Genomic DNA, 22,784 nt, shown 5'->3' on the forward strand with positions numbered 1-22,784 from the left:
ATAAATATGTAACATATTATATTTATATGATAATATACAATATTATAATGTAATATTATGTAGCTATTATGTTACATTTAATGATATAATATAACTAGCTTTGCCCGGCCACACGTTGCTGTGGCTTATGCTTTTTTTATTTACTGTCCTAATTTTAGAGATTATATTGTTCTGTATTATTATTAATCGCTTTGAATGCGATTTCCTGCTTCTTGGCAGAATGGGGTTGGACTGGATGGCCCATGAGGTCTCTTCCAACTCTACTATTCTATGATTCTATATCACAGTAATTATTACATATTATATTGATAATCTTATATTATTTGCTTAGAACTGGATGATATGAGGCCCCTTCTTCACAGCTGTATAAAATGCACACTGAAGTGGATTATATGGCAGTGTGGAGTCCAGATAATCCAGTTCAAATCAGATAATATAAGATTATAAATGGGTTATATAGCTGTGTGGAAGGGCCTTGAGTCTACACTGCCATATAATCCAGTGCAAATTAGATAATCTGTGGAAGAGGCCTAAGTGAGGCCTAAGTCTGCCTGTCCCCTGGGCTGAGTTGGTTACTAGGAGTGGGCAGAGATTAGTCCTCTAACTGGCAGTAATTGGATAAAACAATTATTCCTTTCCCTCTAATTAGGACTTTATTTTTCTTTTTTTGTTGTTGTATCAACCTAGAGTCGTGGATGATAGGTTGTGTTGTGTTGCCAAAAACCGTCCTGCCGAGCTTTTTAGAACTGTCAGAGGGCTGCTTAACAACACCCCTCAAACTGCGCCCACAGATGATGTGGCAGAGAAATGTGAAGCTTTTTCCCAGTTCTTTTCAAAGAAAATCGCTTTGATTCGTTCCGAGCTTGACGCCGCGGTTGATGCAATCTCCGAAGATGTAGCAAGAGCACCTGCTTGTCCTATTTTGATGGATTCATTTCAATCTGTGCAACCCGAGGACGTGGACAAGGTCCTTGGAGAAGCGAGAGCGACCACATGCACCCTAGACCCCTGCCCATCCTGGCTGGTTAAAGAAGCCAGAGGGGGGTTGGTCGAGTGGGTAAGAGTGGTGGTGAACGCCTCCCTCCAGGAAGGCAGACTTCCAGCCGGCCTCAAACAAGCCGTAATAAAACCGCTGTTGAAGAAGCCATCACTTGACCCCACTAATTGGAATAACTTTTGGCCTGTTTCCAATCTCCCCTTTGTGGGCAAGGTCTTGGAACACGTGGTTGCCTCGCAACTCCAGGGATTCTTGGAAGCAACTGATTATCTGGACCCGGCACAGTCTGGCTTCCAAGGAACTAAGACGGCCTTGGTCTCCTTGGTGGATGATCTCCGCAGAGAGCTCGACAGGGGGAGTGTGTCCCTGCTGGTTCTCCTGGATCTCTCAGCGGCCTTTGATACCGTAGACCACAGTATCCTTCTGGGTCGCCTCGTGGGAATGGGCCTTGGGGGTCCTGCATTGCAGTGGCTCCAGTCCTTCCTTGAGGACCGTACCCAGAAGGTGTTGATAGGGGACAGCTGTTCGGCTCCACAACCGTTGTCTTGTGGAGTCCCACAGGGTTCAGTACTGTCCCCTTTGTTGTTTAACATCTACATGAAGCCGCTGGGTGAGATCATCCGGAGTTTTGGAGTTCGGTGTCATCTGTACGCAGATGATGTCCAGCTCTATCACTCCTTTTCTCCAGCTTCCAAGGAGGCCGTCCAGATCCTGAACCGGTGCCTGGCTGCTGTGTCGGACTGGATGAGGGTGAACAAATTGAAGTTGAATCCAGACAAGACAGAGGCCGAACAGGGTATAGGGTTACAGCCTGTGCTGGATGGGGTCGCACTCCCCCTGAAGGCCCAGGTTCGCAGTCTGGGTGTCCTCCTGGACTCATCGCTGAGCCTGGAACCCCAGGTTTCGGCGGTGTCCAGGGGGGCCTTTGCACAACTCAAACTTGTGCGCCAACTGCGCCCATACCTTGGGAAGCCTGACATGGCCACGGTGGTCCACGCTCTGGTTACATCTCGTTTGGACTATTGCAATGCGCTCTACGTGGGGTTGCCTTCAAAGACTGTTCGGAAGCTGGAACTAGTCCAACGTTCCGCAGGTTATTAACTGGAGCGCCGTACAGGGAGCATACAACTCCTCTGTTGAAGCAGCTCCACTGGCTGCCTGTTAGCTTCTGGGCACAATTTAAAATGCTGGCTTTGGCCTACAAAACCCTAAACGGCTCTGGTCCAACTTACCTCTCCGAACGTATCTCCCCCTATGAGCCACCCCGCAGATTAAGATCTTCCAGTGAGGCCCTGCTCTCGGTCCCGCCGCCGTCACAGGTGCATTTGGCTGGAACGAGGGACAGGGCTTTTTCGGTGGTGGCTCCGCGGCTGTGGAACTCCTTGCCAAGGGAGATTAGGGAAGCCCCCTCAATCATGTCTTTTAGGAAGCAGCTGAAGACCTGGATGTGGGACCAAGCTTTTGGCCCATCCTAAGATACGGTTGATATAATCTGATGTATTCGCTGAATTAATGTGTAATTGAATACAGACTGGCTCTGACTTTTGGCCCAATGCTACTGGCCCTGTTGTAATGGCCACACAGTGTTTTACTGTTTTAAATGGGATATGATATTGGTTTTTAAGTGGGTTTTTACGATCGTTTGTTTTACTATATTTTGTATTATATGTGGCATTAATCTTGCCATTATGTAAGACCGCTCTGGGTCCCCCTGGGGGAGAAGAGCGGTATATAAAATAAATAAATAAATAAATAAATTGTGTTGTCAAATTTTGAGGTTGGGGGGCCTGTAGTTTTGTTGTTTTGTTGGTCGCCGTGATGCCATCACTCATTTATATATATAGATATGGTTCACTGACCTACTTTCCTTTGACTCCACAGGTGACCCATATCAAGACGATCAAGCAGGAGGACGAACTGGTCGAGATCCAGTCCGACACGGGCGCTTTGCACCGGCGCTGGATGGTCCGCTGCTTGAACCTTTCGCAACAGGTAAGGCATTGAGGATGTTGGATTTTGGGAGTTATAGTTCACCCCACACCCAGAGAGCCCTGTGGCTCCCACCGACAGCAGATCTTGGCATGCAGACTAATCATGACCAACTTTAACGGCTGGCGGGGTTTGGAGAGAATTGACCTTGGATGCTGGGAGTTATAGTTCACCCACATCCAGAGAGTGCTTTGAATCCCACCGACGATGGATCTGGACCAAAGTTGGCACACAAACCCATCATAACCAACTTTAACTACTGATGTGGCTTGAGTGCAATGACAGAAGATGATGGGAATTACTGTACATACTCGAGTATAAGCCTAGTTTTTCAGTCCTTTTTTTAAGACTGAAAAAGCCCCCCTCGGCTTATACTCGGGTGAGGGTCCTGGTTGGCTTATATTTGGGTCAGCTTATACTCGAGAATATATGGTACATTTATTATTTTTTCCTATTATTATTGGTATTATTACATTTATTATTGTACTCTATTATTATTACATTTATTATTGTACTCTATTATTGTTACTACTTTACATTTATTTTACTCTATTTTATTATTATTATTATTAATACATTTATTATTTCACTCGGATCTTATTATTATTATTATTACATTTATTATTTTTTTATGGCTGGATGGCCATCTGTCGGTAGGGCTTTGATTGTGCCAACTCTAGGATTCTATGATTCAGAGGCTGGATGGCCATCTGTCGGGAGGGCTTTGATTGTGTCTCCCAACTCTAGCATTCTATGATTCAGAGGCTGGATGGCCATCTGTCGGGAGGGCTTGGATTGTGTCTCCCAACTCTAGCATTCTATGATTCAGAGGCTGGATGGCCATCTGTCGGGAGGGCTTTGATTGTGTCTCCCAACTCTACGATTCTATGATTCAGAGGCTGGATGGCCATCTGTCAGGAGGGCTTGAATTGTGTCTCCCAACTCTAGCATTCTATGATTCAGAGGCAGGATGGCCATCTGTCGGGAGTGCTTTGATTGTGTCTCCCAACTCTAGCATTCTATGATTCAGAGGCTGGATGGCCATCTGTCGGGAGGGCTTGGATTGTGTCTCCCAACTCTAGCATTCTATGATTCAGAGGCTGGATGGCCATCTGTCGGGAGGGCTTTGAGTGTGTCTCCCAACTCTAGCATTCTATGATTCAGAGGCTGGATGGCCATCTGTCGGGAGGGCTTTGATTGTGCCTCCCAACTCTAGGATTCTATGATTCAGAGGCTGGATGTCCATCTGTTGGGAGGGCTTTGATTGTGTCTCCCAACTCTAGGATTCTATGATTCAGAGGCTGGATGGCCATCTGTCGGGAGAGCTTGGATTGTGTCTCCCAATTCTAGCATTCTATGATTCAGAGGCTGGATGGCCATCTGTCGGGAGAGCTTGGATTGTGTCTCCCAATTCTAGGATTCTATGATTCAGAGGCTGGATGGCCATCTGTCGGGAGGGCTTGGATTGTGTCTCCCAACTCTAGCATTCTATGATTCAGAGGCTGGATGGCCATCTGTCGGGAGGGCTTGGATTGTGTCTCCCAACTCTAGGATTCTATGATTCAGAGGCTGGATGGCCATCTGTCGGGAGGGCTTTGATTGTGCCTCCCAACTCTAGCATTCTATGATTCTGAGGCTGGATAGCCATCTGTCAGGTGGGCTTTGATTGTGCCTCCCAACTCTAGGATTCTATGATTCAGAGGCAGGATGGCCATCTGTCGGGAGGGCTTTGATTGTGTCTCCCAACTCTAGCATTCTAGGATTCAGAGGCTGGATGGCCATCTGTCGGGAGGGCTTTGATTGTGCCTCCCAACTCTAGGATTCTATGATTCAGAGGCTGGATGGCCATCTGTCGGGTGGGCTTTGATTGTGTCTCCCAACTCTAGCATTCTATGATTCAGAGGCTTGATGGCCATCTGTTGGGCGGGCTTGGATTGTGTCTCCCAACTCTAGGATTCTATGATTCAGAGGCTTGATGGCCATCTGTTGGGCGGGCTTGGATTGTGTCTCCCAACTCTAGGATTCTATGATTCAGAGGCTGGATGGCCATCTGTCGGGAGGGCTTTGATTGTGTCTCCCAACTCTAGCATTCTATGATTCAGAGGCTGGATGGCCATCTGTCGGGAGGGCTTGGATTGTGTCTCCCAACTCTAGCATTCTATGATTCAGAGGCTGGATGGCCATCTGTCGGGAGGGCTTTGATTGTGTCTCCCAACTCTACGATTCTATGATTCAGAGGCTGGATGGCCATCTGTCAGGAGGGCTTGAATTGTGTCTCCCAACTCTAGCATTCTATGATTCAGAGGCAGGATGGCCATCTGTCGGGAGTGCTTTGATTGTGTCTCCCAACTCTAGCATTCTATGATTCAGAGGCTGGATGGCCATCTGTCGGGAGGGCTTGGATTGTGTCTCCCAACTCTAGCATTCTATGATTCAGAGGCTGGATGGCCATCTGTCGGGAGGGCTTTGAGTGTGTCTCCCAACTCTAGCATTCTATGATTCAGAGGCTGGATGGCCATCTGTCGGGAGGGCTTTGATTGTGCCTCCCAACTCTAGGATTCTATGATTCAGAGGCTGGATGTCCATCTGTTGGGAGGGCTTTGATTGTGTCTCCCAACTCTAGGATTCTATGATTCAGAGGCTGGATGGCCATCTGTCGGGAGAGCTTGGATTGTGTCTCCCAATTCTAGGATTCTATGATTCAGAGGCTGGATGGCCATCTGTCGGGAGGGCTTGGATTGTGTCTCCCAACTCTAGGATTCTATGATTCAGAGGCTGGATGGCCATCTGTCGGGAGGGCTTTGATTGTGCCTCCCAACTCTAGCATTCTATGATTCTGAGGCTGGATAGCCATCTGTCAGGTGGGCTTTGATTGTGCCTCCCAACTCTAGGATTCTATGATTCAGAGGCAGGATGGCCATCTGTCGGGAGGGCTTTGATTGTGTCTCCCAACTCTAGCATTCTAGGATTCAGAGGCTGGATGGCCATCTGTCGGGAGGGCTTTGATTGTGTCTCCCAACTCTAGCATTCTATGATTCAGAGGCTGGATGGCCATCTGTCGGGAGGGCTTGGATTGTGTCTCCCAACTCTAGCATTCTATGATTCAGAGGCTGGATGGCCATCTGTCGGGAGGGCTTTGAGTGTGTCTCCCAACTCTAGCATTCTATGATTCAGAGGCTGGATGGCCATCTGTCGGGAGGGCTTTGATTGTGCCTCCCAACTCTAGGATTCTATGATTCAGAGGCTGGATGTCCATCTGTTGGGAGGGCTTTGATTGTGTCTCCCAACTCTAGGATTCTATGATTCAGAGGCTGGATGGCCATCTGTCGGGAGAGCTTGGATTGTGTCTCCCAATTCTAGGATTCTATGATTCAGAGGCTGGATGGCCATCTGTCGGGAGGGCTTGGATTGTGTCTCCCAACTCTAGGATTCTATGATTCAGAGGCTGGATGGCCATCTGTCGGGAGGGCTTTGATTGTGCCTCCCAACTCTAGCATTCTATGATTCTGAGGCTGGATAGCCATCTGTCAGGTGGGCTTTGATTGTGCCTCCCAACTCTAGGATTCTATGATTCAGAGGCAGGATGGCCATCTGTCGGGAGGGCTTTGATTGTGTCTCCCAACTCTAGCATTCTAGGATTCAGAGGCTGGATGGCCATCTGTCGGGAGGGCTTTGATTGTGCCTCCCAACTCTAGGATTCTATGATTCAGAGGCTGGATGGCCATCTGTCGGGTGGGCTTTGATTGTGTCTCCCAACTCTAGCATTCTATGATTCAGAGGCTTGATGGCCATCTGTTGGGCGGGCTTGGATTGTGTCTCCCAACTCTAGCATTCTATGATTCAGAGGCTTGATGGCCATCTGTTGGGCGGGCTTGGATTGTGTCTCCCAACTCTAGGATTCCATGATTCAGAGGCTGGATGGCCATCTGTTGGGAGGGCTTGGATTGTGTCTCCCAACTCTAGGATTCTATGATTCAGAGGCTGGATGGCCATCTGTCGGGAAGGCTTGGATTGTGTCTCCCAACTCTAGGATTCTATGATTCAGAGGCTGGATGGCCATCTGTCGGGAGGGCTTGGATTGTGTCTCCCAATTCTAGGATTCTATGATTCAGAGGCTGGATGGCCATCTGTCGGGAGGGCTTGGATTGTGTCTCCCAACTCTAGGATTCTATGATTCAGAGGCTGGATGGCCATCTGTCGGGAGGGCTTGGATTGTGTCTCCCAATTCTAGGATTCTATGATTCAGAGGCTGGATGGCCATCTGTCGGGAGGGCTTGGATTGTGTCTCCCAATTCTAGGATTCTATGATTCAGAGGCTGGATGGCCATCTGTCGGGAGGGCTTGGATTGTGTCTCCCAATTCTAGGATTCTATGATTCAGAGGCTGGATGGCCATCTGTCGGGAGGGCTTGGATTGTGTCTCCCAACTCTAGGATTCTATGATTCAGAGGCTGGATGGCCATCTGTCGGGAGGGCTTGGATTGTGTCTCCCAATTCTAGGATTCTATGATTCAGAGGCTGGATGGCCATCTGTCGGGAGGGCTTGGATTGTGTCTCCCAACTCTAGGATTCTATGATTCAGAGGCTGGATGGCCATCTGTCGGGAGGGCTTGGATTGTGTCTCCCAACTCTAGGATTCTATGATTCAGAGGCTGGATGGCCATCTGTCGGGAGGGCTTGGATTGTGTCTCCCAATTCTAGGATTCTATGATTCAGAGGCTGGATGGCCATCTGTCGGGAGGGCTTGGATTGTGTCTCCCAACTCTAGGATTCTATGATTCAGAGGCTGGATGGCCATCTGTCGGGAGGGCTTTGATTGTGTCTCCCAACTCTAGCATTCTATGATTCAGAGGCTGGATGGCCATCTGTCGGGAGGGCTTTGAGTGTGTCTCCCAACTCTAGCATTCTATGATTCAGAGGCTGGATGGCCATCTGTCGGGAGGGCTTGGATTGTGTCTCCCAACTCTAGGATTCTATGATTCAGAGGCTGGATGGCCATCTGTCGGGTGGGCTTTGATTGTGTCTCCCAACTCTAGCATTCTATGATTCAGAGGCTTGATGGCCATCTGTTGGGCGGGCTTGGATTGTGTCTCCCAACTCTAGGATTCCATGATTCAGAGGCTGGATGGCCATCTGTTGGGAGGGCTTTGATTGTGTCTCCCAACTCTAGGATTCTATTATTCAGAGGCTGGATGGCCATCTGTCGGGAGGGCTTTGATTGTGTCTCCCAACTCTAGCATTCTATGATTCAGAGGCTGGATGTCCATCTGTTGGGAGGGCTTTGATTGTGTCTCCCAACTCTAGGATTCTATGATTCAGAGGCTGGATGGCCATCTGTCGGGAGAGCTTGGATTGTGTCTCCCAATTCTAGCATTCTATGATTCAGAGGCTGGATGGCCATCTGTCGGGAGGGCTTGGATTGTGTCTCCCAACTCTAGGATTCTATGATTCAGAGGCTGGATGGCCATCTGTCGGGAGGGCTTGGATTGTGTCTCCCAACTCTAGGATTCTAGGATTCAGAGGCTGGATGGCCATCTGCCGGGAGAGCTTTGATTGTGTTCTGGCGTGGGATTCCATTGCTAATATAACCTGATGAGATGCCGGTATGTCCACAAATGTCCCCGTTCGGTCCATTCATTCAAAGCTGAAAGGTCATCCTGTAGTAATACATTACTATGGAAGATATGTTCCCAAACGTTGCTGTTGTTCTTGTTGTTGTTGTTGTGGTGGTGGTGGTGGTGATTATCCCCCTACTTCCGTTTCTTAATTGAGACGCTATCTTGTGCCCTTCCTTTTGCAGGTCTGGGCCAACATCCACCAATGCTTCGCTCCCGAATACCGCCGGGTGACGCTGATGATGATGGCCGTGTGGTTCACCATGTCTTTCAGGTAGAGACAGTGGGAAAAAGAGCAAAACTCTCCATTTCCTTCGTGGTTGGCGGGGGGATTATTTAGTGTTGTTCGCCATCAAGTCCATGATGCCAATGGATCCACTGGGAGGGCTGAGAGAGTGACTCCTTTTGCTTTCTGATGTATCGATGTCCCTAAACTTTGTTTCATGCACAAAAACTATATATATATACTAGCTGTGCCCAGCCACGTGTTGCTGTGGCGTATGGGAATCCTTGTTTGGCCAGCTTGAACTGCATTGAATAGTCTTGCAGCTTCAAAGCCTGGCTGTTTTCTGGAGTAGCTGGAGTCGCACCCGCAATCAAAGAGCCACTTTGACGCCTGGCTCCTTCCTTTGCAGGGGAATCCTTGTTTGAACTACACTGAATAGTCTTGCAGCTTCAAAGCCTGGCTGCTTTCTACACAGGGCATCCTTTCTAGGCCAGGTTGAATGGGATGGAGTAGCCTCGTGGCTTCAAAGCCTGGGGATTTTTCACCCAGGGAAATCTTGGTTGGCCAGGTTGAAAAGCACTGAATAGCCTTGCTGCTTGCAAGCCTGGCCGCTTTCTCCCTTTCGGAATCCTTGGTTGGCCATTTTGAATAGCAATTAATAGTCTCGGTGCGGCAGGTATGAATACTGCCATTAGGCAACTTGATTAGCATTGAATGGGCTTGCAGTTTCAAAGCCTGTCTGCTTCCTGCCTGGGGGAATCCTTTGTTGGGAAGTGTTAGCTGGCCCTGGTTGTTTCCTTTCTGGAATTTCCAATTTCCCTGCTTTCAGAGTGCTGCTCTTTATTTACTGACCTGGTTTTAGAGATTATATTGTTCTGTATTATTATACCACAGTAATTATTTCATATTATATTTGCAATTTTATATTACCTGCTTAGAAGTGGATTATATGAGGCCCCTTCCACAAAGCTGTATAAAATCCACAATGAAGTGGATTATATGGCAGTGTGTTGGGAGGTGTTAGCAGGCCCTGATTGTTTCCTGTCTTGAATTCCCCTGTTTTCAGAGTGTTCTTATTTATTGTCCAACAAAGGATTATCCCGGGCAGGAAGAAGCCAGGCTTTGAAGCTGCAAGGCTGAAAGGCTATTCAATGCTAATCAAGCTGGCCAATTGCAACATTCACATTTGCCTCATATAGACAAGAGTTCTTTCTCCCACCCTGGACATCATTACATACACATACACACACACACACACACACACATATATAAACCCCACTTGCCTAGTTTCCAACAGACCGCACACCTCTGAGGATGCCTGCCATTGCCATAGATGTGGGTGACACATCAGGAGAGAGTGCTTCTGGAACATAGCCAGACAGCCTGGAAAATTCACAGCAACCCAATGATTCCGTCCCCGAAAGCCTTTGACAATACAATGAATACTGTATATACTCAAGTATAAGCCTAGTTTTTCAGCCCTTTTTTAGGGCTGAAAAAGCTCCCCTCGGCTTATACTCGAGTGAGGGTCCTGGCTGGCTTATATTCGGGTCGCTTATACTCAAGTATATAGGTAATCAGACTTAGACAGTCTTATCTTATTAAAGTATTATTATTATTATTATTATTATTATTATTATATCATAAATTACAATTTTATGTAAACATTCAAAAACATTTAACCTATTGATGCCTCGAATAATGCAATTTTATTAGTATCTATATTTATTTTTATTTTCCCACCCTCGTCTTATACTCGAGTCAATAGGTTTTCCCAATTTTGTGATAAAATTAGGTGCCTCGGCTTATATTCAGGCCGGCTTATACTCGAGTATATACGGTATATTTTATTTGTGCCCCACTTTTATCTCACTGCCGAGATGAAATTTTATTCCTTTATAACGAAACCATCCCATTCATTTGTGGAGATAACTCAAGGGCTGCAAAGCTCCCAGAGCTGGAAATTGTTGATTGATCTCCCCGCAGCTCTATTAATTGGACTCATTACGGAAGGAAAAAATTAATTGCCAGCTGATCCCAAAGAGAAGCTGGCTTCGCTGCTGTTGGCAGGTGTTTAAACCACTTCCAGGCACTAATAATGAGTCCATTTGGAAACCACATTTATTTCATACTAGCTGTGCCCGGCCACGCATTGCTGTGGCTAAGACGTTATTTTCTTTTCTTTTTGTTGTATGAACGTAGAGGCGTAGATGAGAGGTTGTGCTGTCAGTTTTCAAGGTTGTGGGGCATTTAGTTTAGTTGTTTTGTCCGGTGCCGTGATTCCATTACCCTTTTTTATATATATATAAACTAGCTGTGCCTGGCCACGCGTTGCTGTGGCATTGTCTGGTGGTGTCTGTATTTTATCGGCAGTGTGGAAGAGGCCTAAGTGAGGCCTAACTCTGCCTGTCCCCTGGGCTGAATGGGTTGCTAGGAGACCAAGTAGGCAGAGCTTAGCCTTCTAACTGGCAGCAATTGGATAAAAACAATTATTCCTCTCCCTCTAATTAGGACTTTATTTTTCTTTTCTTTTTGTTGTATCAACCTAGAGGCGTGGATGAGGGGTTGTGCTGTCAATTTTCGAGGTTGTGGGGTGTTTAGTTTTGTTGTTTTGTCGGTCGCCAGGATTCCTTCACTCTTTTATATATATAGATATAATATCTTGTTGCCTTTCTCTCTCCGTATTTCGGCACTGCCTTCCTTCTGACTCTGCTCATCTTGTACATCTCTCCTCCTCCTTTTCCTCCCTTCTCTCCGATCCCAGCTACTATGGCTTGACCGTCTGGTTCCCCGACATGATCAAGCACCTCCAGAACATCGAGTACGCCTCCCGGACAAAGGTCTTCATCAACGAGACGGTGCGCCACATCACGTTCAACTTCACCTTGGAGAACCAGATCCACAGCCGCGGGGAGTACTTCAACGACAAGTGGGTCCCACCTTTCCTTGCCTACCCTATTTCTTTGTTTTGTTCTACCTTCCCTTTTATTGTGGGATCTTAGAATCATAGAGTTGGAAGGGACCCCAAAGGTCATCCAGTCCAACCTTGTTCTGCCAGGCAAGAAGACACTGTCGCACCTCAGGCTAAGTTCACCTTGCTATAGATCCCCAGTCAGACACAAGGAAAGTCTTTTGAAGTTTTTATTAAGCAAAGCAGAATATATTTCAAGTAAGCAATCAAAAAGGTAGTTCAAAGATATAAGAAAATAGTCAATAAGAATCTAATTGTTCACAATGCAAAGTATTGTCCATTAATCTATAATGCAAGGTCCAAAAGTCCAAAGAGCATAGCAAGAGCAATAATCCACAAGGCAAGGTAATAGTCCATATAGTCCAAGAACAAGATCCAGAATCCAGGGATCCAAGAGCAATACTTTACAAGGCAAGGTAATAGTCCATATAGTCCAAGAACAAGATCCAGAATCCAGGGATCCAAGAGCAATACTTTACAAGGTAAGGTAATAGTCCATATAGTCCAAGAACAAGATCCAGAATCCAGGAATCCAAGAGCAATACTTTACAAGGTAAAGTAATAGTCCATATAGTCCAAGAACAAGATCCAGAATCCAGGAATCCAAGAGCAATACTTTACAAGGCAAGGTAATAGTTGTCAGGACCCAGGCTGCGGAGCACCAATAACCATGCGCAGAGACCAGAATCTATCTAATATCTTTATTAAGGAAATATATAAAGTCAATAAAAACAAGTGTAGAATATAGTTCAGAAGTAGACCTTTCAGGAAAGGTCAAATATAGTCCAGGAAAACAATGTCCAATATGTGATATTAGAGTCCAAAGTTATAATCCACTTAACCGAAACACACACTATTAGGCAAGCTATAGTGTGGGGAACTGTCCATAGTCTTTCGAGGCTTAAGGTAAATCCGAAGGAAACTGGAAAACAAGGCTTGGAATTTGGAAGCAAGGTCCGTATTTAAAACGCAAGGCAAGGCAAGACTTGAAACTTGGCAAGATCAAACTTGAAACAAGACAAACATGAAACAAGAACTGAGTCCATAGAAGTCCGTGGAATGAGGCAAGGCTGGAAACTTGATCCGGGGAACAGGAACTGGAGTACGAAGTCTACACACGATCTCACTCCTGAAGCTGACGAATTGACTCCGCAAGGTTTCCTTCGCGGCAAAACCCCTAAATAGGGTCTCGTTTCCCGCCAGAAGAACACTTTCCCTGGAGAACTAGAAGTGAAACTCATCTCTGTCCAGATGCATGACTCCTTAGAATTTCCCAAGGGAAGCAGACCTAATCAGCTAATTGTTTGGCTGCGATTCTGGCGCTTCGGCGCTTCGCCTCCCTAGCGCCCCTATCTTTATTATAATTGTCCTTTCGAGAAAACGGGGGAGAATTCTGCCCAAGGCTTGTTTGGCTAACTTCTTGAGGGCAAACATCCTGCAGGTGCAGGGGCTCCGTTTCTGGCTGAAACGGTGTAAATCCCATGTTTTCCTCTTCGTCTGCCACAATAGTACTAGGAATGGGACTACAAGGCCCATGAGACATCACAATAGTCCATATAGTCCAAGAACAAGATCCAGAATCCAGGGATCCAAGAGCAATACTTTACAAGGCAAGGTAATAGTCCATATAGTCCAAGAACAAGATCCAGAATCCAGGGATCCAAGAGCAATACTTTACAAGGCAAGGCAATAGTCCATATAGTCCAAGAACAAGATCCAGAATCCAGGAATCCAAGAGCAATACTTTACAAGGCAAGGTAATAGTCCATAGAGTCCAAGAACAAGATCCAGAATCCAGGGATCCAAGAGCAATACTTTACAAGATAAGGTAATAGTCCATATAGTCCAAGAACAAGATCCAGAATCCAGAGGTCTAATAGAGTCCAAGAACAAGGTCCAAGATACAAAGATCCAAGAGTCTAGGAACAAGGCCCAAAATCCAAAGATCCAAGAACACAGACGAAGAGAGCAACCACCGAGATAAAGCGAGGAATTGCTCTGACAAGGAGCAGTCTGCAAAGCATCCTTTTAATAACAGCTTAGAAAGGCGTTCCTTTTCCCACAACTCGTTTCTTTTTTGTGCGCCAAATGCTCACTTCTTCGAACCTGGGAACCCATCCAAGACAAACGGTCCTCTCTGGATAGTTCGTTGCTTGTGCCACCCGGCATGGAGCTGAATCTACTCCCTCATTTCTCAAGGGAATGTCAGACTGCCCATTATCTCTAGTTCCTGGATTCAGCAGGTCATCCTGCTCAAACTGAAACTGCAAATCTCCAGCCTCAGAGCCAGACTCCATCTCTGAACCAGCTTCTGCCTCTGACAGTTCTTGAATCTCAAATCCAGAATCCCCTTCATCTTCATCGTGAATCTGACCAGCCCGTGGCTGGGTCACAACACACACTGCCAGGTGGTCATCCAGAGAGAGAGAGAGAGACCATAGATCGATCGACAGATAGCTAGATAGATAGATAGAAGTTCGATAGAAGCTTGATAGATATATGATACAAGGGTTGAATGAAAAGTAATGCCTCCACCTTCGTGACTTGGGTTTGGATGGGAATATTTTAATAAATCAAATGCAGAAATTATCCTCTTTAACGACCACTATTCACTTTGCCACATCATCACCAGACAATTGGATACATTTCTGCCAATGGTGAACATGTTTTCTGAAGCCGTCACGGAAGAAGTCAACACTCTGTTTCCGCAATCGGCGTCTCACAGTCCCCATCGTGCACAGATCTTCTGATAGCCAACAAAGCAATAATGTGACCCACACCTTCTTGTGAAATGCCGATTATGCTTGAAATTTCTCTCTGAGTGATACGACAATCGTCCTGAATCAATCTGTCAACCTTTTACTTGTGAAACTCAGTGTTTGCTGTCACAGGACATCCAAATCGTTGTTTGTCACGCAAGTCAGATGTTCCCACCTCAACATCTTTCAACTTACTTGCCCAACGACGCACAGGACTCACATCCACACAATCACCCTAAACAGCTTGCATTCTCTGAGGAATCTCCTTTGTGGTGACACCTTCTGCTGTAAAGAATTCAATGACTGCAAGTTGCTTAAGTCACAGGGTTCCATACTTTGCACTTTCACAACACAACCGTTCAATGCTAAGGCTTCCCCGTCTGCGCAGGGTTCCGTACTTCGCCCTTTAACAACACAACCGTTCAATGCTAAGGCTTCCCCGTCTGCGCAGGGTTCCGTACTTCGCCCTTTAACAACACAACCGTTCAATGCTAAGGCTTCCCCATCTGCGCAGGGTTCCGTACTTCGCACTTTAACAACACAACCGTTCAATGCTAAGGCTTCCCCGTCTGCGCAGGGTTCCGTACTTCGCCCTTTAACAACACAACCGTTCAATGCTAAGGCTTCCCCGTCTGCGCAGGGTTCCGTACTTCGCCCTTTAACAACACAACCGTTCAATGCTAAGGCTTCCCCGTCTGCGCAGGGTTCCGTACTTCGCCCTTTAACAACACAACCGTTCAATGCTAAGGCTTCCCCGTCTGCGCAGGGTTCCGTACTTCGCCCTTTAACAACACAACCGTTCAATGCTAAGGCTTCCCCGTCTGCGCAGGGTTCCATACTTCGCACTTTAACAACACAACTGTTCAATGCTAAGGCTTCCCCGTCTGCGCAGGGTTCCGTACTTCGCCCTTTAACAACACAACCGTTCAATGCTAAGGCTTCCCCGTCTGCGCAGGGTTCCATACTTCGCACTTTAACAACACAACCGTTCAATGCTAAGGCTTCCCCATCTGCGCAGGGTTCCGTACTTCGCACTTTAACAACACAACCGTTCAATGCTAAGGCTTCCCCGTCTGCGCAGGGTTCCGTACTTCGCCCTTTAACAACACAACCGTTCAATGCTAAGGCTTCCCCGTCTGCGCAGGGTTCCGTACTTCGCCCTTTAACAACACAACCGTTCAATGCTAAGGCTTCCCCGTCTGCGCAGGGTTCCGTACTTCGCCCTTTAACAACACAACCGTTCAATGCTAAGGCTTCCCCGTCTGCGCAGGGTTCCGTACTTCGCACTTTAACAACACAACTGTTCAATGCTAAGGCTTCCCACCAAATGGAACTGTAGAGGAGAGTCTACTGAACAAGCCAGGACCTGCCATCTGTTGAGGAGTTATGAAGGTGGAGGCATTACATTTCATTCAACCCTTGTAGAAGCTAGCTGTTGTGGTTCAGCCAGAGACTTAAGATGAGGGCTTTGTTCAGTCAGAGGTTGAAAAGAATGATGGGATTTCCAGTGTGGAAAATGAGGGAATGTTGGATCATGATTCTGTCTGGGTCTGGGTCTGGTGAGAAAGAATCAACTTCAGAGTCGGGAGGAGTGGGAGATAAGGAAGACCTTTCCCCTAGTCGTTCCTTGGCAACGGGAGATAAGGAACTGGAAGGGAGAGATCTTTCCTCTGGGAAACACCTATGGTCAGTGAGAGTGTAAGACGCGATTTTCAGGAACCATAGAATCATAGAATTATTGGAAGAGACCACATGGGCCATCCAGTCCAACCCCCTGTCAAGAAGCAGGAAATCGCATTCAAAGCACCCCCGACAGATGGCCATCCAGCTTCTGCTTCAAAGCCTTCAAAGAAGGAGCCTCCACCACACTCCGCGGCAGAGAGTTCCACTGCTGAACAGCTCTCCTTACAGTGGGGAAGTTCTTCCTGAGATTTAAAGGTGGGGTCAAAGCCAACCTTAAAAACTGTGGCATAGACACTGAGAACTGGGAAATCCTGGCCCTTGAGTGTTGGAACTGGAGGTCAGCTGTGACCAGCAGTGCTGTGGAATTCAAAGAGGCACGAATGGAGGGCGAAATGGAGAAACGTGCCAAGCCCACCCTAACACGGGACCACCTTCCATCTGGAAACCACCTTCCGTCTTCACTGCGGAAGAATATGTGGGTCAGGAATAGGGATCCACAGCCACCTATGTACTACGCTTGGAGGACCATCATCCTCGGCCTACGAGGGATCACATACATCAGATTTAAGCCGCCCTGAGTCCCCCCAGGTGAGAAGGGCGGGGTATAAATTCTGGAAATAAAAATAAATAAGTAAATATCCATGACAGATACGAACTAGATAAATAGATGATGGAAGATTGATAGATGACACAGAAGGAGAAAGATAGAGAGAGATGAATGATAGAGAGTTGGATAGAAGATAGATCAGTGGTTCCCAAACTTTTTTGGCCTGCCGCCCCCTTTCCTGAAAAAATATGACTCAGCGCCTCCTGGAAAGGGAGGTGTGGCTTAGGGAGGTGGGTGTGGCTCCTGCTCAAGGGGGCGGGGCTGAGCCTCTCCCCTAGTCCAAGATGCAGGGCTGGGAGGGGGAGGTGGGCGGGGCCACAAATGGGCAGCCAGGACTGGGAGGGGCGGAGTTAGGAGCTCTGAGGCAGGGCTGAGCTTCTATCCCTGTCCTGGACACAGGGGGCGGGGCTAGAGGAGGGGGCGGGGCCTCTTCCCAAGTGCCTGACGGGGCTGAACATCTATTCCCCGCCCCCGTGTTCTAACAAGCACCTCAGGGGAGGAATACAGAGGCTCAGCCCTGTCTCGGGCTCTTTGGAAGAGGCCCCGCCCCCTCTTCTAGCCCCGCCCTTTAATCCTAAAAGGACTTTAAGGAATGGTTTAGATCAGGGGTCCCCAAACTTTTTAAGCAGAGGGCCGGTCCACAATCCTTCAGACTGTTGAGGGGCCGAATTATCATTTGAAAAAAAATACAAACAAATTCCTATGCATACCGCACGTCTTATTTGTAGTGCAACAACAACAACAACGAAAGAATACAATATTTAAAAATGAAAACAATTTTAACCAACATAAACCTATTAGGATTTCAATAGAAAGTGTGGGCCTGCTACTGGCCAATGAGATAGTCAAGTTAATTAGGATTGATGTTGTTGTTGTGTGCCTTCAAGTCATGTCAAACTTTGGCCGAGCCTAAGTCTAAAATTATTTATTTATTTACTGCATTTATTTACTACATTTATATCCCACCCTTCTCACCCCGAAGGGGACTCAGAGCAGCTGTATGTACATACAATATATTATATTATTAGCATAACACAATATTAGCATTATATATTACTATATTGAACTATACCACTATACTATTATATTATACTAGCTGTGCCCGGCCACGCGTTGCTGTGGCAAAGTGGTGGTGGTATTGGTTAAAAATTGTTGTGTAATTTTTATTTGACGTTATTTGCAATTTTTTATTAATTTTATTGTGTTATATTTTTATTGATTATATTTTATTATTTTCTTGTATTATTATACTGTTCAATGCTAAGGCTTCCCACCAAATGGAACTGTAGAGGAGAGTCTACTGAACAAGCCAGTACCTGCCATCTGTTGAGGAGTTATGAAGGTGGAGGCATTACATTTCATTCAACCCTTGTAGAAGCTAGCTGTTGTGGTTCAGCCAGAGACTTAAGATGAGGGCTTTGTTCAGTCAGAGGTTGAAAAGAATGATGGGATTTCCAGTGTGGAAAATGAGGGAATTTTGGATCATGATTCTGTCTGGGTCTGGGTCTGGTGAGAAAGAATCAACTTCAGAGTCGGGAGGAGTGGGAGATAAGGAAGACCTTTCCCCTAGTCGTTCCTTGGCAACGGGAGATAAGGAACTGGAAGGGAGAGATCTTTCCTCTGGGAAACACCTATGGTCAGTGAGAGTGTAAGACGCGATTTTCAGGAACCATAGAATCATAGAATTATTGGAAGAGACCACATGGGCCATCCAGTCCAACCCCCTGTCAAGAAGCAGGAAATCGCATTCAAAGCACCCCCGACAGATGGCCATCCAGCTTCTGCTTCAAAGCCTTCAAAGAAGGAGCCTCCACCACACTCCGCGGCAGAGAGTTCCACTGCTGAACAGCTCTCCTTACAGTGGGGAAGTTCTTCCTGAGATTTAAAGGTGGGGTCAAAGCCAACCTTAAGCTGTGGATGATGGGTTGTGTTGTCAAATTTCGAGGTTGGAGGGCCTGTAGTTTTATTGTTTTGTCCGCTGCCCTGATGCCATCACTCTTTTATATATATAGATTATCAATATTCTACACACAATATATTATTACCATAGCACAATATTAGTAAATGAAAGAACAATACAATATATAAAAATAAAAAATGATTTTAACCAAGATAAACCTATCAGGATTTCTATGGGAAGTGTGGGCCTGCTTCTGCCCAATGAGATAGTCAAGTTAAGTAGGTTTGTTGTTGTTGTTGTGCCTTCAAGTCATTTCAGACTTTGGGCGAGCCTAAGTCTAAAACTGAGGGCCGGGGCCAGGTCAATGACCTTGGAGGGCCACAACCGGCCCCCGGGCCTTAGATTGGGGACCCCTGGTATAGATGCTCAGCCCTGTCTCAGGCTCTTGGGAAGAGGCCCCGCCCACTCCTCTAGCTCCACCCCCTATGTCCTAACTGGCACCTCAGGTGCTCAGCCCTGTCTCTGGCACTTGGGAAGAGGCCCCGCCCACTCCTCTAGCTCCACCCCCATGTCCTAACTGGCACCTCAGGTGCTCAGCCCTGTCTCAGGCTCTTGGGAAGAGGCCCCGCCCACTCCTCTAGCTCCACCCCCTAACTGGCACCTCAGGTGCTCAGCCCTGTCTCTGGCACTTGGGAAGAGGCCCCGCCCACTCCTCTAGCTCCACCCCCTATGTCCTAACTGGCACCTCAGGTGCTCAGCCCTGTCTCAGGCTCTTGGGAAGAGGCCCCGCCCACTCCTCTAGCTCCACCCCCTATGTCCTAACTGGCACCTCAGGTGCTCAGCCCTGTCTCAGGCTCTTGGGAAGAGGCCCCGCCCACTCCTCTAGCTCCACCCCCTATGTCCTAACTGGCACCTCAGGTGCTCAGCCCTGTCTCAGGCTCTTGGGAAGAGGCCCCGCCCACTCCTCTAGCTCCACCCCCTATGTCCTAACTGGCACCTCAGGTGCTCAGCCCTGTCTCTGGCACTTGGGAAGAGGCCCCGCCCACTCCTCTAGCTCCACCCCCTATGTCCTAACTGGCACCTCAGGTGCTCAGCCCTGTCTCAGGCTCTTGGGAAGAGGCCCCGCCCACTCCTCTAGCTCCACCCCCTATGTCCTAACTGGCACCTCAGGTGCTCAGCCCTGTCTCAGGCTCTTGGGAAGAGGCCCCGCCCACTCCTCTAGCTCCACCCCCTATGTCCTAACTGGCACCTCAGGTGCTCAGCCCTGTCTCAGGCTCTTGGGAAGAGGCCCCGCCCACTCCTCTAGCTCCACCCCCTATGTCCTAACTGGCACCTCAGGTGCTCAGCCCTGTCTCTGGCACTTGGGAAGAGGCCCCGCCCACTCCTCTAGCTCCACCCCCTATGTCCTAACTGGCACCTCAGGTGCTCAGCCCTGTCTCTGGCACTTGGGAAGAGGCCCCGCCCCTCCCCTGGCCCCGCCCCCGTGTCCTAATAGGTGCCATCACCGCTCCCCTGGATCGCTGCAGCGCCCACCAGGGGGCGGTAGTGCCCACTTTGGGAATCACTGAGAGAGATAAATGATAGAGAGAGAGAGAGAGATGAATGCTTGCTTGATGCAGTGTTTTGGCCACAGGGCTACAACTATAGTTCGAATCCTGCTTCAACCTAGAAACCCACTTGATGGCCTTGGCCAAGTCACACGTCCTCAGCCCCGTAACATTCCTGACCGAGGCCTCTCCCAATTCATCTTTTCTGCCCAGTCTTGCCTTCTCCTCACCATCTTCTCTCCTTCTCCCTCTTGCCAGGTTCATCGGCCTCAAGATGAAGTCCATCTCCTTCATCGACTCGCTGTTCGAGGAATGTTATTTTGAGGATGTCACGTCCAGCAATACCTTCTTCAAGAACTGCACATTCATCTCCTCTGTCTTCTACAACACAGGTGGGATCTGGGACCGGATACGTACGATTGCATCCCTTGTTAGCTCCCATTTTAACCCATCTTTTCTCATTCATTTCCCCCCCTTTTCTATTGCTATATAAGACCCAAGCGGGAGGCAATTTCCTGTGCTGTTATGGGAGGTTGGTTGGGAAGATGGGGTCCAACTCTGTGTTTTCGTTGCACGTTTCTGGCCTATGGCAATTCCAACATATGGTGAACGAGCTGTGGGCCGGGCTGTGGCGCAGCTGGCTAGTAACCAGCTGCAATAAATCACTACTGACCGAGAGGTCATGAGTTCAAAGCCCGGGTTGGGTTAAGCCCCCGACCATTAAATAGCCTGGCTTGCTGTTGACCTATGCAGCCCCGAAAGACAGTTGCATCTGTCAAGTAGGGAAATTTAGGTACGCTTTATGCAGGAGGCTAATTTAACTAATTTACAACACCATAAAACTGCCAGCAAAACACGAGGAAAGGAATGAGGAAGTACAGCCACTAGTGGACGATGAAGCAACAGCTCCCTCTGTGGCTGGAATCGTGAAGCTGGAAAAATGTTAAATGCCTCTGTCTGTCTATACTGTATGTTGTTTGTCTGTTGGCATTGAATGTTTGCCATATATGTGTTCATTGTAATCTGCCCTGAGTCCCTTTCGGGGTGAGAAGGGCGGAATATAAATACTGTAAATAAATAAATAAATAAATAAACGAATAATCGGATTTTCTTGGCCAGATTGATCTCCCTTTGAGGCTGAGAGAGTGTGATTCACAGAAAGTCACCTTGCAGGTTTCGATGGCTGAGTGGGAATTTGAACCCTAGTCTCCGGTCATTGTCCAAATTTAAAGCATCTCTCTGCATCTCTCTTTCTCTCTGACCTGTCTATTCCTTCTCTCACTCTTTGTCTCTCCATCTCACACATATATCCCTATCTATCTATCTATCATTACGTTTCTCTCGCACACATCTATCAGCTGTCAATCTCTCTCTCTCTCTCTCTGTCGCTCTCTCACATCTCTTTCTCTCTATAACTATTCTCATTTTCTGTCTATCTATCTATCTATCTATCTATCTATCATCTTTCCACCCATCTATCCATTTACTCTTCTATCTATCATCTAGCCATCTATCCATCCATCCATCAATTTACTCTTCTATCTATCAAGCCATCCATCCACCCATCTATCCATTGACTCTTCTATCTATCATCTAGCCATCTATCCATCCATCCATCAATTTACTCTCCTATCTATCAAGCCATCCATCCACCCATCTATCCATTGACTCTTCTATCTATCATCTAGCCATCCATCCATCCATCAATTTACTCTTCTATCTATCAAGCCATCCATCCACCCATCTATCCATTGACTCTTCTATCTATCATCTAGCCATCCATCCATCAATTTACTCTCCTATCTATCAAGCCATCCATCCACCCATCTATCCATTTACTCTTCCATCTATCATCTAGCCATCCATCCATCCATCAATTTACTCTTCTATCTATCAAGCCATCCATCCACACATCTATCCATTGACTCTTCTATCTATCATCTAGCCATCCATCCATCAATTTACTCTCCTATCTATCAAGCCATCCATCCACCCATCTATCCATTGACTCTTCTATCTATCATCTAGCCATCCATCCATCCATCCATCTATCCATGCATCCATCCACCCATCTATCCATTTACTCTTCCATCTATCATCTAGCCATCTATCCATGCATCCATCCATCCATCTATCCATCCATCCATCTGTCCATCTACACATACTTCTCTCTCTCTTGTTCTCTCTGACAATCTATCCACTCTCTCTCTCTCTGACACACATCCATCTACCAATCTCTCTCTATTGCTTCTATATATCATATCTCTCTCTCTCTCTCTCTCTCTCTCTCTCTCTATCTATCTATCTATCTATCTATCTATCTATCACTACTTCTCTCTTTCTATCTTGTTAATAATAATATAATAATTTTATTCTTATATCCCGCCCCATCTCCCCGAAGGGACTCGGGGCGACTTACATGGGGCCAAGCCCGAACAGAATAATAAAACAAAACAATAAAACCAATAATCAGACAATAAAAGCAAGTCAC

At 47.2% G+C, this 22,784-nt stretch overlaps 1 protein-coding gene across 12 annotated transcripts in view; it reads left to right on the forward strand.

Annotated features, from left to right (window-relative positions):
* Positions 1 to 22,784, forward strand: part of sv2a (synaptic vesicle glycoprotein 2A) — a 114,674-nt gene that overhangs the window by 66,045 nt on the left and 25,845 nt on the right. For all 12 annotated transcript variants that reach the window (XR_010001242.1, XR_010001246.1, XR_010001244.1 and 9 more), the window contains exons 7-10: positions 2,879 to 2,989; positions 8,786 to 8,874; positions 11,591 to 11,755; positions 20,552 to 20,685. Coding sequence is in view for 1 of the 12 variants with exons in the window: in XM_062964952.1 (XP_062821022.1) it covers positions 2,879 to 2,989; positions 8,786 to 8,874; positions 11,591 to 11,755; positions 20,552 to 20,685 (499 nt within the window). In the remaining 11 variants the exon portion in view is untranslated. The remainder of the gene's footprint in view (positions 1 to 2,878; positions 2,990 to 8,785; positions 8,875 to 11,590; positions 11,756 to 20,551; positions 20,686 to 22,784) is intronic.

The sequence above is a fragment of the Anolis carolinensis genome, unplaced genomic scaffold (assembly GCF_035594765.1).
Source record: "Anolis carolinensis isolate JA03-04 unplaced genomic scaffold, rAnoCar3.1.pri scaffold_14, whole genome shotgun sequence".
In the NCBI taxonomy this organism is placed as follows: Eukaryota; Metazoa; Chordata; class Lepidosauria; order Squamata; family Dactyloidae; genus Anolis; species Anolis carolinensis.